Source organism: Fulmarus glacialis, unplaced genomic scaffold, assembly GCF_000690835.1.
Source record: "Fulmarus glacialis isolate BGI_N327 unplaced genomic scaffold, ASM69083v1 scaffold360, whole genome shotgun sequence".
NCBI classification, from domain to species: Eukaryota; Metazoa; Chordata; class Aves; order Procellariiformes; family Procellariidae; genus Fulmarus; species Fulmarus glacialis.
In genome coordinates, this window is record NW_009188106.1 from 23,660 (window position 1) to 39,111 (window position 15,452).

General features: G+C 36.8%; 1 protein-coding gene across 1 annotated transcript in view; it reads right to left on the reverse strand.

Annotated features, from left to right (window-relative positions):
- Window positions 1-594: 594 nt before the first annotated feature.
- The window catches only part of PTPRQ (protein tyrosine phosphatase, receptor type, Q), a gene marked incomplete at its 5' end in the record, with an annotated part of 71,782 nt that continues 56,924 nt past the window's right edge, over window positions 595-15,452 (reverse strand). Inside the window, 8 exons of the mRNA XM_009577120.1 lie at window positions 595-632; window positions 917-1,040; window positions 4,700-4,835; window positions 6,637-6,785; window positions 8,994-9,119; window positions 9,232-9,366; window positions 11,846-11,922; window positions 13,325-13,415. Coding sequence (XP_009575415.1) covers window positions 595-632; window positions 917-1,040; window positions 4,700-4,835; window positions 6,637-6,785; window positions 8,994-9,119; window positions 9,232-9,366; window positions 11,846-11,922; window positions 13,325-13,415 — 876 coding nt within the window. The remainder of the gene's footprint in view (window positions 633-916; window positions 1,041-4,699; window positions 4,836-6,636; window positions 6,786-8,993; window positions 9,120-9,231; window positions 9,367-11,845; window positions 11,923-13,324; window positions 13,416-15,452) is intronic.

Consider the following 15,452-nt stretch of genomic DNA (forward strand, 5'->3'; position numbering starts at 1 on the left):
ATGTCAGAAGGTGACTCTTCAGCTGTTCAGGATCATGAGCTGATATGCTGCCACTCGTAAAAAAAGATTCAAAACACAAGAACATACATTTAGGTAAAGATCATGGTGATGGTATTGGAATTAATCTGCAAGAGCTGACAGCATTGAAACCAATCTAGCAATAATGATTCAAGGAATGGTAGCTTTTACTTAAAACCAAAACACAAAGAACACAGCAAATTCACACCAAAATAAGTTCACTGGGAATACGAAATTTTTACATCGTATTTGGCTCATTTTTCTTTTTTTACAAAGATAACTGAAAAAAAGGAGTATGTTCAAATACACTTTATATTTAAATACATACTGAATGCAGTATTCATATAACAACAGAAGTGCAGTCTGTGCAAAAGTACTCCAAGTCATTATTGCTCAGTGATCTGAATAAAATACTTTAACATATTTATGAAGGCACATTGATAGAAGAAAAGCTGTTTCAATCATCTGTGTTTGTTTTAATCATCAAAATAGGGGAATTCACTTTGGCCCCTGTGCTTAGAAAAATATGACTTTGTCTTTCAAAATCTCAGTATCTTCAATGTTTAGTCTTAGTATTTACATGGTAGTTTCTTCCCATTCAAGCTCCACATCACCTACAAAAGAAACAGATACATTGCATTAACCTACCTTGTAAACAAATAGTAACTAATGGCAGATAACTGTTTCGGCTGAATTTAAAAGATCTTGCAGGGAAAAAAGTGGAAATCTTGAGCAATAACTATTACCATGAGGGAGACTAAAGGGCAGCAAAATGCTAGAGAATTAACTTCTGAAGCCAAAAAATGCATGTCAGAGTATTTGTTTCTACTTCTTAGTCTAGACAAATCAACGCACCTGCTATGAAAAAATAATTTTGAGACAATCTGTATCTCCTTACCTTCCATGGCATCCAGAGAGTCCATCTTTTGCAGTGCTGAATAATTTACAAAACATATGGGCTGATTACTTCCCTTGCTTGTCAACAGATCCAATACACATTGATGCAAAAATATATATTGTGCCTGTAAGATGTGAATTTAAAGATGCTTGATTAGAAGAAAAATGTACTTCTAATACCAAAAAACTTTTTATTTTTTTATATAACATTTAGATGTCCTCAAAGTAACTGCAGTTTAACTTAGCAGTCTCAATACTTCAATGATATCAATGTGCCTGATCTGATTTCATTTACGATAAGGCATAATGCCTTAAAATTTGTCAAAAAATGTTAATTCTTATGCCCAGTAAGATATATGAAATTAGACTAATCGTAACTGAGACTAATAGGCTGTTGCACAATTTTCTGTAAAAGTTTCTTCTACGATGTTTGATTACTTTTTGCCACTAGATTCAGTGAATGTAATGAATGTAATATTTAGATAAGAAATTTTTTCTCTTTCTAGCATAGAGAAAACCAGCAGGGTGCACTCAAATGCAAAAGTTCAAGTAAATCTACATGTTCTAGGAGCATGCACTATTGCTAAGTGCAAAAAACCACATTGTTTTTAGTGATGCTTCTTAGACTGTAGCATGATTTTTAACAGACTATAATGCAAAGAGTGGGCAACAAAAGTTAATCTGACACTTCCAAGGACATAAAGTAAGTCTGGGCAATGATTGCTGAAAAGAGAAAAATAAAAAAAAAGGCAATGTAAGAATGAAATAAAGAATGAGGTAAAAGAATGAAAACAGGTGGAAAGAAAATAAATGGATTAAGCGTATCTTCACATAGGAGAAGTACTGTGTATGTAGATGTAGAAAATGAGCCAGATCACAGTATCACAGATTCGTTTAGGTTGGAAGAGACCTCTTGAGATCACCTAGTGCAACTCCCACTGCTCAAGCTGGGTCAGCTGAAGCACGTTGCCCAGGACCTTGTCCAGATGGGTTTTGTACATGTCCACAGATGGAGATGACCAAAATAACTTTAACTTCCTTGACTTTTGCACAGGTAAATACATTAGTGTAATTTTTCAGCTCAGAACTTCCATCAATTTTCAATTCAAGTGTCTCAGATTTATAAGAAAAATTTTTTTACATGGATATGTTTTAGGGTCACAGCTCCGGAGCCATGGGTAATTAAAACAAACTTTCACAGGCCCCTGAAGTACACAGTACCAGTACGCTTTTCAATAGCTTGCTTACTGAAGCAATAGCATGGCATTACTTCAAACTAGCCTTTGTACTTGACTTGGCAAGATGATAAACTTTAACAGATCCACTGGACAAATACGGATTTCTAGAATGAAGGTCTTAAGTTTCAGCTGAGTTTAGATTGGTTATTCCAATTCAGAAGGCAGACTCTGAAAGCTCCATAATCTCTTGCATTCATACAGCTACTTGTGAGCATGTAGCAATGAAAATCTTTCTGGGTTTGCCAGTGGAGAGTGAAGCAAGATACCTGGGGAGTGTATGTGTGACTAGTTATTTTCCCAGTTAGAATTAATGACATTCTTAATTCTTTGAAAGTCTTTTTTATGGTTGGAGAAAGAATAAAAAAGTTCACTAAAGATTAGGTTATGCACTTTACCTGTAGTCCAAGGGCAGGCCTTGGTAATGTACACGCCACCAGGCAGAGGACCAGGATATTGAAATTATGTCTACATTAGGGAATTAAACAGTGTCTGGGTACATTGCCAGCCGGTGGAACTTGATCATCGAAACTACTTCAAATTGTTTGGATAGGCCCTTGTATAGTTTTGATCCACATGAACCAGCACTATCTCAAATAATTTCCAGGTGTGTTTCAGGGCAGACTATGGGCCATTCCCTACAGAGAGCTCGGGGAGAGAGTGGTAACGGCAGAGGTGTTTAACTGCACAGATGTGGGCCATTCTGTGCCCATTGGCTACAGTAACAGAGAGTGACTCTGCTGGCAAAAGGAAAACTATTTTGAAGCTATAATCAAGAAAAAACAGGTCTGAGAGCAACCAGGTTTTTTTTATTTTACTCATAGGTCTTACAGACAGTTTGACTGAGGGATCTCTAAACTGAGTTCTGGGAAGGAATTGCTCCTCTCTTCATATCTTCTGTGCTGATCACATAAAATCTGAATTATAAACTACTAAACACTATTTTATAACAGAACTGTCTGAATAGCTTGACTACTGAATCCGCCATAAAACTTTACAAGATTTGGTTCTCTTTGGGCAAGTTTTAGTGCTGATCTACATTTTGTAGTCTTGCAAACACGAGCTAGAAATGGCCTGGACAGAGAACAACCTGTCTCAGGATTTTGCAGCTAGCATATAGATCAATACTTGATCTGTTTGGAAATCAGAACTATGAGACCATCGTCTTCTATTGCATTTTGGCACACCTTTTTCTAGCCTCTGCCAAAATATGCAAATGAAGAGGTACATAAAAATAATACATATTTTGAAAATTTACACTGATCTTATCAAATGTCTTACTGTTTTAAGATTTTATTTTGGGAGGCCTCCCATTAAATTGTCTTCCAGCCTTTGCCTTATTTTCAGATGATTCTATTTCTAAGTCAAAAGTATAAAACAACAACCAAAAAAAGTATTCCCAGAATTCATCATTACAGGAAAGTCCTGGCAATTGTTTAGCTGCATCAAGACTTCAAAAGGAAAAATTGAAAGCAATTGGTAATCAGACAGCACCTTACAAGAAACAGCATGACACAGTATCACCAGAAGGTCTCACAAAATCTTCTGAAGTGCAGTTGCTGAAAGAGGTTAAACTCTCTTTGTACGTTCTGACACACTTTTTGTATATTCTGACGTGATACAGAACAGCAGAATTGCGTTCCTAGTGGAACAAGTCTCCTTACATTAAAATCAGTTTAAATCCATCAGTCATGTGGAAGTTCATCCTGAAACTGCTCACCCATACTGAGAAGTTGGTAAGTCATGCTGTAGACTCCAAGGCTTCAGGCAGCAGCCTTCAGTTAGATCTGGCCTGCAGGAGGCTTATTCCAGAAGCCTTGTGCAAATACAGCTGGATTTCCATTCCACTGGGCATTGAGGATGAGCTTTAAATTCTGCTATTACTCCTTTACATACACCCAGATGTCCAGATATAGCAGAGGTTTTCCTTACCAGCAGGTTCTCACTAACTTATATCCATATTCAGTAAGTCTGCCAGAAATGCACTTTTTTAGACCCAAACCCCACCATTGCCTTGATTTTGCAAACTCTGAAGACTGTGCTTAATTCTATCCATATGTGTTATTTTATTTGAAGCAATTAAAAAAGAATCAAGGGATCATTAATGAGGTCAAAGGTAAATGAATATTTAAAAGTTTGGAGGACCATGCTACATATACATACACAAAAAAATACAGTTAAGTAGTAAATAAAGTAAAATTAAGTAGTGCATGAGCAAATCCATTTTTTATTTAACAACTGTTCTTCACCCCAAACTTGAAATGAACTTTCTCAAAGTCTGAGAAATTATGATTTAGGTTCTAAAGACTAAATATCTCAGCATTCTTTTTAGTACTTGTCAAGTCTTTGCTGGCCAAATATACTTAAATAGATACAAAGCATACATTTGCACAATGCTTGAAATCCAAAGGATTTCAGGATCTGGTAGAAAATCTATTAGGTGGCCGATTGTTCTGAGCTTTCTAGTCTTGTTTTGTAGGAGATCACATGATCAGATGACTAACTTTTTAACAACAGGAAAACAGAATAGATAAATATATAAATCTTACCAGATTCTGTACCATACACATTCTTTCACTTCTTAACTCAGCTACAAGTCCATAGATATCCACAAAATCATGGTCATTTACATGTTGGGTTAAATGGTCAAGTGCAATATAAACACCTGTTCTTCCAACACCAGCACTGCAAACATAATACACAAGATAAAGTTTTTATGTTAAATTTTTTTAGTATAAAATACTTTCTTAGAGTATTCTGGTTAAATTAAGTTTATTGTGAAGAAAAGACTTCAGAAAAATTTAAATCTTTTTCAGTATTTACTTTTGTGTGTGTGTGTGTCTCCTTACTGAATCAAGTGAAATCTGGATTTGAGCCATGTTCTGATTCCGATTTTACAAGGGGTTGCATTGGACAAATGAGATATAACTAAACCAAACCTGTATAAGTGGAAAAATGACCCTACAGCTTTTCTGTAGAGCTCACTAATTCAAAGAAAAAAAACCACAAGATTTTGTGAAATCCTACCTGGGTTCTGTGATGCTTTTGGTATTTGAGACAAAACAACATGGGATCTAGCAAAACATTTAAAAGGAAATACTTTTAAAAGGAGGATGCTTGTGCAAGACATGCTGGTAGCTAGTGTTGTTTTATTTCATGGTTTGAAAATGAACAGAATTTTCTCAAAATCACTATCAGACTTCTCTGCAATTGGTGTAATAAATGCAGGGTATATCACTGCAGTTAATCAGGAAATGTATAGCAAAACTCTCTTGAACCTGCAAGATCTAATGAGCAGAACTTAATGAATCAGTTTTCTGGATATAAGAACACATAATGCTGCTTTGAAACCATCAGAAATTTGAGCGCAGGTGAAGTACCTGGCCCATGCTGACCCCTTACGCATCTGTGTTGTGAAAAGGGGATAGGATTCATTGCAGAGGGGCCCCAGAGCACATAAGTGTCCTCAAAACATGAAGACGGTGTAGTTCTCTCCTGTCATAGTCTCTCTGGCCCCTGCAGTAGAGGGTAATGTCAAACTGTCAATGACAAATTACCAAATAAAATGAGGCTTTATCACCCGTTGCGGATGGCACCTGTAGGACAGTGAACACAAATAAAAAGAACTCCCATGCATGACAAACTGGAAGTTATCAGTTAGGGAAGAGATTTGTGGCACCAAACCCAGCTTTTCCTTCCACATATTTCCAGACTCACATTGAGTGAGAATGAGGCAAAGAATCAATTGCAGACCTCTGAGTTCAGACCACCATTTTGGTGTGTGCCCACTCATTCGGTGGGAACACTGACCTGCATATAAAATGCAGACACACTCACCACCTTCCTGAAGACTTAGCCTTCCCCACACACTTCAGCTTTGAAATAGCAGTTTAAGGGTGTTGGGTATGAAATCAATGGGAACTATGACAGCTGAACACCTCTAACCACCAGACCATTTATTTAAGAGCCTAAATATAGATTTTAGCTGTTTACAGGCATCCAAGCTTGCAATCTGGCATATGCAAACCCTTATTCCTATTTGTCATTCTGTGTTGCTCCCAAATAGTTTCTTCCTCTTGATATGTGACATGTACATTTGAAATACTATTTTTAATACTTATTACTTAAGAAGAGCTATAATTATAATAGAAGTAATTAAAACCAACATGTCAGTTGCTATTCTTCTTCTTACGATAAAGAAGAAAATTGAGATAAATCCAGCAGTACCTTCTGGTAATTGTTGAAGTAACTATTTCACTGACATCACCTCGATAGGATTTCCAAGAATGGAAGAACAGACACATGTTAGCATTTTACCTCCTAGAAAGGACTATGGAGCACTGCTAGAGAAACCTTCACTGCTGTCCGTACTAGAACCACACCTGTGCACTCAGTTTTCATTGTTCTTCTTCTGGCAACTTCCCTGAGCATTAATATGCACTTGAAATTATAAGATATTAAATAATGATTTGGTGAATATGCTTACCTGCAGTGAACCACCATTGGTGTATTATCATGTGCTCGACTTGCACGGATAAGCTTTACAAAATGGATAATTGGTGAAGTAGTTTCAGGGACTCCATGTTCTGGCCAAGAAGTAAAGTTACACTGCCGCACCATCACGCAGTCTCCATGCTGAAAAATATAAAATAAGGCAGTTTTGCAGAAGAAATGTGACAGAAGATCCAGTAAGCTACATGTAAACTTCTCAGCAATTTCATGTAAAAAAGAAAGGCAGAATAGCATAATAATTATAAGATGTAGTTGTGCCAAGGGATAATTTGTTGTGCACAGATTTTATGGCAGGTTTTTTGAGAGAGATGGCATCAAGTCCATCTTTCAGGAAGTATTAATGACTTCAGCAGTCACTCTCCATTCGGCTTCAGTCACCATATCAATGTAATTTGTAGATTACAGGTTGAAGTTTCTATAGCTCATTTAGAAGTTTAGTGAACTGGGCTGACAAATTTATTTAGGGGAAAGACTGATTTAATGTGGTCAAGGAAAACACACATATGTTGATAAACACAAATATATTTCCAAGTATTTGATGCCTTCTCAATCAGAGCAGCAGCAATAGTAACTCAAAGAAAAGAGCTGTTTATGATCTGATATCTAAATTAACTATGAAGGACCTAAAAGTAAAAGCACAGGATCATGCCAAAGGCCCGTCTAGACCAATATCCTGTTTCCAACAGTAGTCAAGGAAAAATCTTAGGGAAAATTATAAAACATGACAACAATGTATCTATAGTTCCACAGAATATCCTTTCCATTCTTAATAGTTTGTTACTTATGAACTGCCTCAGTCAGAGATGGTATCTCGAAATTTAATAGTACTTGTCAGAATTTTCTTCTACTAATTTCTCCAGATTTTATGAAATCCTGTAAGTTTTTAGCATTCACAATATCTTGCAGCAAGGAGTACCATAGTTTAATCAACTGTTGTGAAATGAACCAGTTCCTTTTTTTTAATGTATTTTGAACCAACCACTTGCTCTTTTCATATTGCAAGAAACACTGAACGACTGTGAACAATTATGTGTAGCAACTACTTTGGGTCTATATTTTTTAAATTGATCAACATAAAAACAAAAGAGAAGTGACTTTGGATGCAATATGGCAATAATTGTGAATGATTTCCCTCACATGTGCTTTTTACCATCACTGGAATATCATCAAGAATCCATCCATTTGTGAATGGAAGATGAAGTACAATCTTAAAGCCAGCAATATGGCATACTTAATGACATGCTTATAAAGGACATAGCTCCTTGTGCAGGATAGTTCAGCAATAGTAAATGGATCACTTAGTCAATTCAGGTCTTGTTTTCTTTTCTTTTCAGCCTTGCCCTGGTTAACACAGGTAACTTTGCATTTTGCTGGCATGCATTTTTAGTCTAAATAGTCCCTTTTTCAGTCTTGTTTACTCTATGTCTTATTTTAGCTGAAAAAAGTTTATCTTTTCTCACTCATTTTAAAGTGTTGAATTGTCCTGTACTATGTGCACAACATATCCTTATGGGGTGACCACTGAGATAATCCCCTAACTGCTGTGTTCCTTTTGTCACATGCACATGCCACAGGATGGTAATGCATGTATTTGGGTAGCCGAGTTCAGGTCCTAGGATCTGGCTGCACTGCATACAACACAGGTTAATGTTGGGAGTGCAAAAGAAGGCTGACTTCATCTTGGGTCATTATGCCCAGGTTGCTTTCTGAGCCCACCTGCTGGTCTGACTTAACGCTGGGTGCTAGTTTTTCCAAAGAGTGGAAACTATAGTTGTGGATCATGACAAAGATGAACATCTATGCTGTACCTCCCACCCCCCTTCCCAGCACAAAGAGTGGGAGTAATACTGATGATTCTCATTTATATTGGGTGAATCTCCTGGGGGTGGAGGCTAATACAACTGGTGGTACAACGAAAAACAGCTGCGCTGCACCACAGAATCTTGCCCTTTAATCTGAGAGGGATACATTCAAAGGGATTTGTCTGATACCAGAATGGTTAGGATTACTCCTTTCTAGAAGAGACAACTGAGGTGTCCAAATAGAAACTTCAACTCCCACCAGACCAGAGGTTCAGTAACCTTGATAAGCCCTTCATAGCATGTCAGCCACATATCTGAGCTCTTTGTGACAGAAACTGGAGAAAATTTTCGGGGGTCGGGGGGGAAACCAGGAATGAAAACAAAATGCAGGAAAACCAGGCGGTACAATGAATATGCATTAAAAGAGTAAAAGAATAATACTGAGGGATATTTGGGTGGACGGAGCACATCTGATGTTCTCTGAGGTGTTGGATGGGTTTTATTAAATCAGCTTCTAGTTCTGGCTTACCCTTTCAATTTTTAGATCTCGGATGGTCCAGTCTATTTGAATATCTTCCATCAATTTAGTAATCACTATATCCCCAAACACAGTAACTGGTTTATTATCTTCTGGCCAGTACTGATGACATCTTATCTGCAGGGAGATGATTACTAATTAACAATGATCATATTATAATCTTGACAGAAACTACATACAGAATTTCCAATTATATCAAATGCTGTTAATAGGTACGCTGGTAACTTACCCGTCCTTTTTCAAAACATTGTGTAAGCATCACAAGTGTTTTTGCTCTCGTCTCCCACACCATTCTCCAGAAATCACCCACTGTTCCTGGTAATGGTCCCTGAGTTGCAATAAACTCATTTGGACATAAATAACCCTAAGAAAAAGAAAATATTTAATACATAATGGTTGGCAAGGAAAAAAAAAGGTTGCATGTGACTTATAGTTTGCCTGTAGCTATCATGCCTAAGGCAAGAACCTTGACAGACATACTGAACGAATTGGCATAGGCCTGGCTAATCATTGCATGGCAGATGGCCTTGGAAACCTAAGGAAGTAATGGCACTTTTTCCACCATGCAGATCAGTTATGAACCAATGCTCTAATAAAGTTTGGGAAATGCCATCCTAATAGATACGCATTTAGCAGAGAAATTACAGAGACATCAGGTCAGTAATTCCCATTTAAAAATATCTAAGCCTTCATATTAGCCTTACTGCAGATCCAGCTAGAGGCCACCAAGAATTGTGTTAGGAAGTGGCCAACAAAGTAGAATTAAATAGTGCTAAGGAGCAGCGGAGCCAGGGAAACAACTAAGGAGTGGTCTGAGAGCTAGTGCAAGCTGCACACCACACTGATGACCTCGTCCTTCCAGTGATCGTCAGGGATCTGCTGTAACTTAGGGATGGAGCTTACTCAAACAAATGATCTCTCATAAAAGGTCTTCGAGAAACCTACTGTAGGGGTTGACTTTTATTTTAGTGTTGGCTTTTGCTGTTTAGTTCATTTATCAATTGATGTAAAACTTGGGGAGAAGGAAGTTTGTTGAAAAAAATCTGTGTAAATGCTGTCAGCGCATGGGCTCTCATAGATGTGTTTCCTCAAAGAAACTAAGCGTACCCTACAGGAAGTCTTATGTACTACAGAAAGTCTAAAATAACAACAGTAGTAATAAAAGCAATAAATTTATGTGGTAGAGCTAGCAGTCTATAATATCAGAGAGTTCTGCTTATTGCTCAAAACAACTGACACAGTGGTTTACAGCACCACCGAAGCTCCTTGTTGGAATTATAGCCCTATAATTCACAGCTGCCTGTTACTTACTCCATCTATAACATACAGAACAGGTGGCAGTGAGAAACTATGTTAATCCTCCCTAGTTTAAGAGTGAGGTGAGAAACTATAATTCAGGGATGCAAAGCTCACAGTTCAGTTACAGACTTTTTCTTGTTTAACCAATGAAAATAGAAGTAGCAGCCAAGTTCCCATGTGTTAAAACTATATACAAGACCAAAAAATCTCTTTATATGTATGCATATGTATATACCTATGTGTATAGGTATGTAAATACACACACACACATATACTGTATATTTACAGCTATATGCATTTATATATTTACACATCCACAAATATGGTGAGAGCATATAAAAGGCAAAGCTTTAGCCCTAGAAATGGTAACATTACAGTTGTCTATTCACTGATGAACGGTGACCTAAAGTGAGATGCCTGTATGCATAAAGACACGCAAAACCTCAGCAGGGAACACTCTCTGCAGTTGGCTTTTGCTGCAGCTTTTTGGAAGTTGCTGTTAGTGTTGCCTGCCTAAGCCTTGGCATGTCAGTTAGTGACAGGAAGGGTAACGACCAGGCCATGCTCCAAGCTGTCTGGTCTCCTTCTCAGTGGTTCTGTGTATAGTCCCAGCGTCAAGTAACAACGTGGCATGGCTCTTCCTATCTGCTAACTGTCAGAACTAGGACATTCCATATAAAGGGAATAAATAGCTTTTGCTAATGAGAGAGGAAGATGCTCTCAGCTCTATTGCTTATTCTCTGCGGAGGTCTCTTAGTTACCTAGAAATAACTATTTCTACTTGCCTTTGTGTCATCTGTTTAGACTACAATCTGCATGTCTTGCTATGTGTTTGAATAGTGCTTAGGGCAAATGAAGTCTTGACCTCATGTGAGATTACCAGCCACTGCTACAACTAATCAAATGCACAATTATAAGTCACACTTTGAGCTTCAACAGGGCAAAAAAGACATAAAAATATAGATGAAGAATTTACTGAGAAAACAATTAGAAAATGGAAAGTCCAGGAAGGAAGCTGAGGATGAGAAATACAGTATTAGTTTCTTCTTCAAGAAGACTATTTGCATTTTCCTCCATCATAACTTTCACAAAATAATAAGGGTCATACTAATCCCACTCACAAAAATTATTAGCCATTTCTATGAAACTTTTCAGTTCAGTTATCTTTACATTGTCCTGTTCATATACAATAGCTCCAACTCCTGAACCAAGAGACCAAATAACGCCTGTCTAAACAATTGACCTCAGTGGGAGTTTCACTATTGTCTTTAATGATAATGGTATGAGACAATTTATAGAAAGTAATTTGCTGGACACAGTTTTGATTATTACTGAAAATCATTGCTTAGCAATGAAAATGGGTTAATTTATATTTTTAACTAGTCATGTTCAATACCATAGGAGTCACTTGAACAATGCTGTGGCAACAGTAGCTGTAGTGAATGAAAGAAGAATTAGAGTTCTGTTCTTCTGCAAGTTATTTTTTGACTCTCTTTGCTACCAGAAAACAAATATAGTAAAAATGTGAGAGACTTTCTACTTACAGACACGTAGCTGGCATTAATGTAGTCAGATCCAGGAATACCAGCATCAGGCATCAGCTTTACTCTGTTATTATTATCTATCATGGAAATGAAGTCTAGTTAATGAAAAAATTTGTTCAAAAAAACATAGACGCATGTAACAAGTGTTCCTGGATTGCTAAGAAATAAAAAATACTGTTATTATTGCTAATCTGACAATATTTGACATAGTAGAACACTAATTACAAAGGGAATTTAACCTGTATGGTCATCCTTTAATGTTCCAGACATATTTTAAAATAATACTTTTTAATTAAAATGGTGAACGTGCCAAAACCTCCAATTTGATGTATGTATGGGTGGATACTCTGCCTAAAGGCAGCCCGTGTACTTTAAGCTATGCTGTTGTAGCACAGACAACCTCCGTGTGAATCAGACAGCAGGGTCAGGGGTCTGACAGTCTTTCCTATATACTTGCTGTCCAGGTCACAGATTTGAGCCGGATCTTGGCACTTTTATGTACTTTTGCTTCTTTTATATAAGGTAAGCTCATTACTACAGGGGAAAAAAAAAAATATTGAGGGTTTCCAATTTGGGCCCATGGTGTGTATGCAGAAATGACAAAAACCGGGAAAGATGTCATATGTGAATAAGTAAATGCTGAAACCAAACATTCCAAACTTTGATGTTTGGTCCTCAACTTAGTAAAAAAAATTAGAATACAAAGTTAAAGATTTATGAAATTCATCTGTTTATATTTCATTCTGTGTCATGAATATCAATTTTGAGTGACTGTAACTTAGAGTATGTCTTGAACAAGGCAGTAGATAGCAGGAACAGCTGCTCTGAAAAGTTAATAGCACAGAATGTAGCATTATTAACCTAGGAATGCCATGCTCCCCATCTCACATCGCAGCTAATGCCTAAAATAATAATGACATTTCTTGTCTTATTAACTGAAAAATGAAGTAGTGTTGAGTACAGAGAGACAGACTCCTGTCTCCTGTGATAAAATCTAGCCTTGGCTTATAAGTTATCATACAGTCACTCTGATCTTTTGTGGAACCTTTGCAGCACATGTACACTTATCCACAAGAAAGCATATCCAGGCTCCTGAGGTAGCTGAATGCACAAACATGTGGATTTTATACGTTTAAAAAAATTACTTCTCACAAAAGGGAAAAAAACCAAGAAAGAATGTTAAAGAGTTTGCTACATGGCTTGAATTACAAAGCTAAGAAACTATTGAGGCTACAGTTTCTTGCACCTGCATATTAAAGCTTGTGAGAGCAAGTTGAAAGCTACTTGCAAATAAAACTGTCTTTAAAAAAACACAATGAAAAGACAGATTACTTGACAGAAAATTATTTCATAATGTGGACATGATTGTTGTGCCATTTCAAAGACAGATTAAACAAAAATACAGTTGCATTCCAAATATATGCTGCACTATCGAAGGTAGAGACCAAAATGTAGCAGTTGATCAGTAAACACACATACATGGCTTTATGTTTGGGAAACGATTCTTAGACCTGTTCCAAGGCAGATCAGCATCAGTTGAAGCAAGGTCTTCAAGAAACTTGGGAAGTTCCTGTAAAGGAATAAATGTTTGTTGGCAAACCTTTGCATTTCACCTTCAGTGAATATAAAAAATGACACAATCACTCCAGTAAGAGGAAGAATTCTTTAGTTCTGCAGCAGAGTGCATTTCTAAGAACAGCTGGAAGCATTACAGAGCATTCCACCTCATTGTCAACCGAAGTTACACCAGCAACATTAGATGCAGCGCTGCAGACAATGCTGTCAAATTGAACCACTAAAGCTTACATGAACTTTCACCTATACAAGTCTGGATAAAGTCAGCCTATCACCTTTTGGAGTTATTTTCTGCCTTTTCATGAAGTCACATGCTTGGTTACCATGCCGTCCTGACTCAGCCTTATTCTTGAAAAATGCCTTTTCCTGACTCCTGTAGCTTGGGAGAGTTCTTGCCACAGCATGAGAACTGATGAGAATTTAATTAAATTGAGACAACTGGCAATTAGCTGTTTGTGAAAGGGGCGGGAAGAGTTATTTTGGGTTGTACTGCAGTTTCATAACTGGTCATTAGTTCTATTACTGAAGGGCAGAGATGGATACATCATTCATATTGAGGAACTTATTTGATGGGGGTGTTTGTGTACACAAATAGGTATAATTTCCAAAGCTGAGTGAAAGAGTGGAGACAACTTTGTAACTTGTTAATGGAGAAAATGTATTAATGTGATGATCTCATAGCAGTGATAAGAGAACAGAAAACTCTTAGAAAAGCCAGAATTCAGCCAGAGTTTCTAAGTTAATAACTACATTAACTGTAATAGATTTTCCCTTTGTTTGACAAATGTTATATGCAAGTCTATTTCAACATCTAGCTAAGATACAAACAAAGAGATATACCTATTGCTTTGAATGAGTACAATATAAAATTTTGCCACTTGTGCTCAGTAATCCCTTCAAATTTGTCTTTTAATATTAACAGTTACTCTCTACATGGGCTAATTCCAAAAGTGGGGCAGATAGCCCTACTACCAGATTTCAATGTTAACTATTTTCAAGTGCTCTTTTGCCCAGGTATTTGAGACAGTTGTCTTCTATAAATAAAATTTAATGGGCAACTACTAGCAAATTAATAAATAAATAAATGAAAGAGGTAATGAAAAATGGAAAAAGCAGGAGTGTTTTTTATTCCAGTGTTTTTCTTTCATTGCTAATTCAAATATTTTGTCAGCCTTATTTGATGGGTTCAGATATTAAGAATAATTTAACATGAGCATTAGCAAAATGGGATAATTTAAAAACTGATATAATAAACCAAGTCAGTAATTCATCTAATCTGATATCCTATTTTGTACAACGGATAATGTCTGACAAATAAAAGAGAGCTCAAAACCCTTGAACTGTATTATATGCAATATTATCCCATGAGAAATTTGTTTCTTTCACCATATGACAAAAATCCTATGGCCTGAAGCATGAGGACTATTTAACTTCTATAATTATATCCTCAATAGTATAACTGCAGGTGCTTCTGAACAGGAGGGGAAAGATGGTTTCACGATGAAAGCAAAGGACTTTCAGACAAGGGATGTGACTTCTCTTCCTCTCTCTGACACATATTTCCTTGGGGAAAGAATTAGGGGAAGAATTGCAGAGGACAACTAGATGCTCATCTCCCTTTGAAAATTAATAAGGGACTAGATCCCATCCATGTCCTTCAAAATCTCTCTAAACGTCTATGTTTCCCGGGGATGAAAAGTCTATGATTATGCCCCTTCTAAAAAGAAAGTTTCTGACTTAAAATCACCTTATAAAGAATGGTTGACTTTACATTTATATCTGTATGTTAAGGAATTAAAAAACATGGTTAACAGACATGAAGTAAATACAAAACTAAATGAAGGACTGTAACATACTGTAGAAAAATATCTTTAAAGGCACTCATTATTTTAAAATCTTGTCTTTGAATCAACCTCTGCCATACTCAAGGCACATTTCTTCTTTTACCTATTCAGTTGCCTCTGCCTTTTGTCTCAGTAATCCCTTAGAGGAGTAAAGCCTCAATCCTATAACTGAACCTAAAGAAAGACCC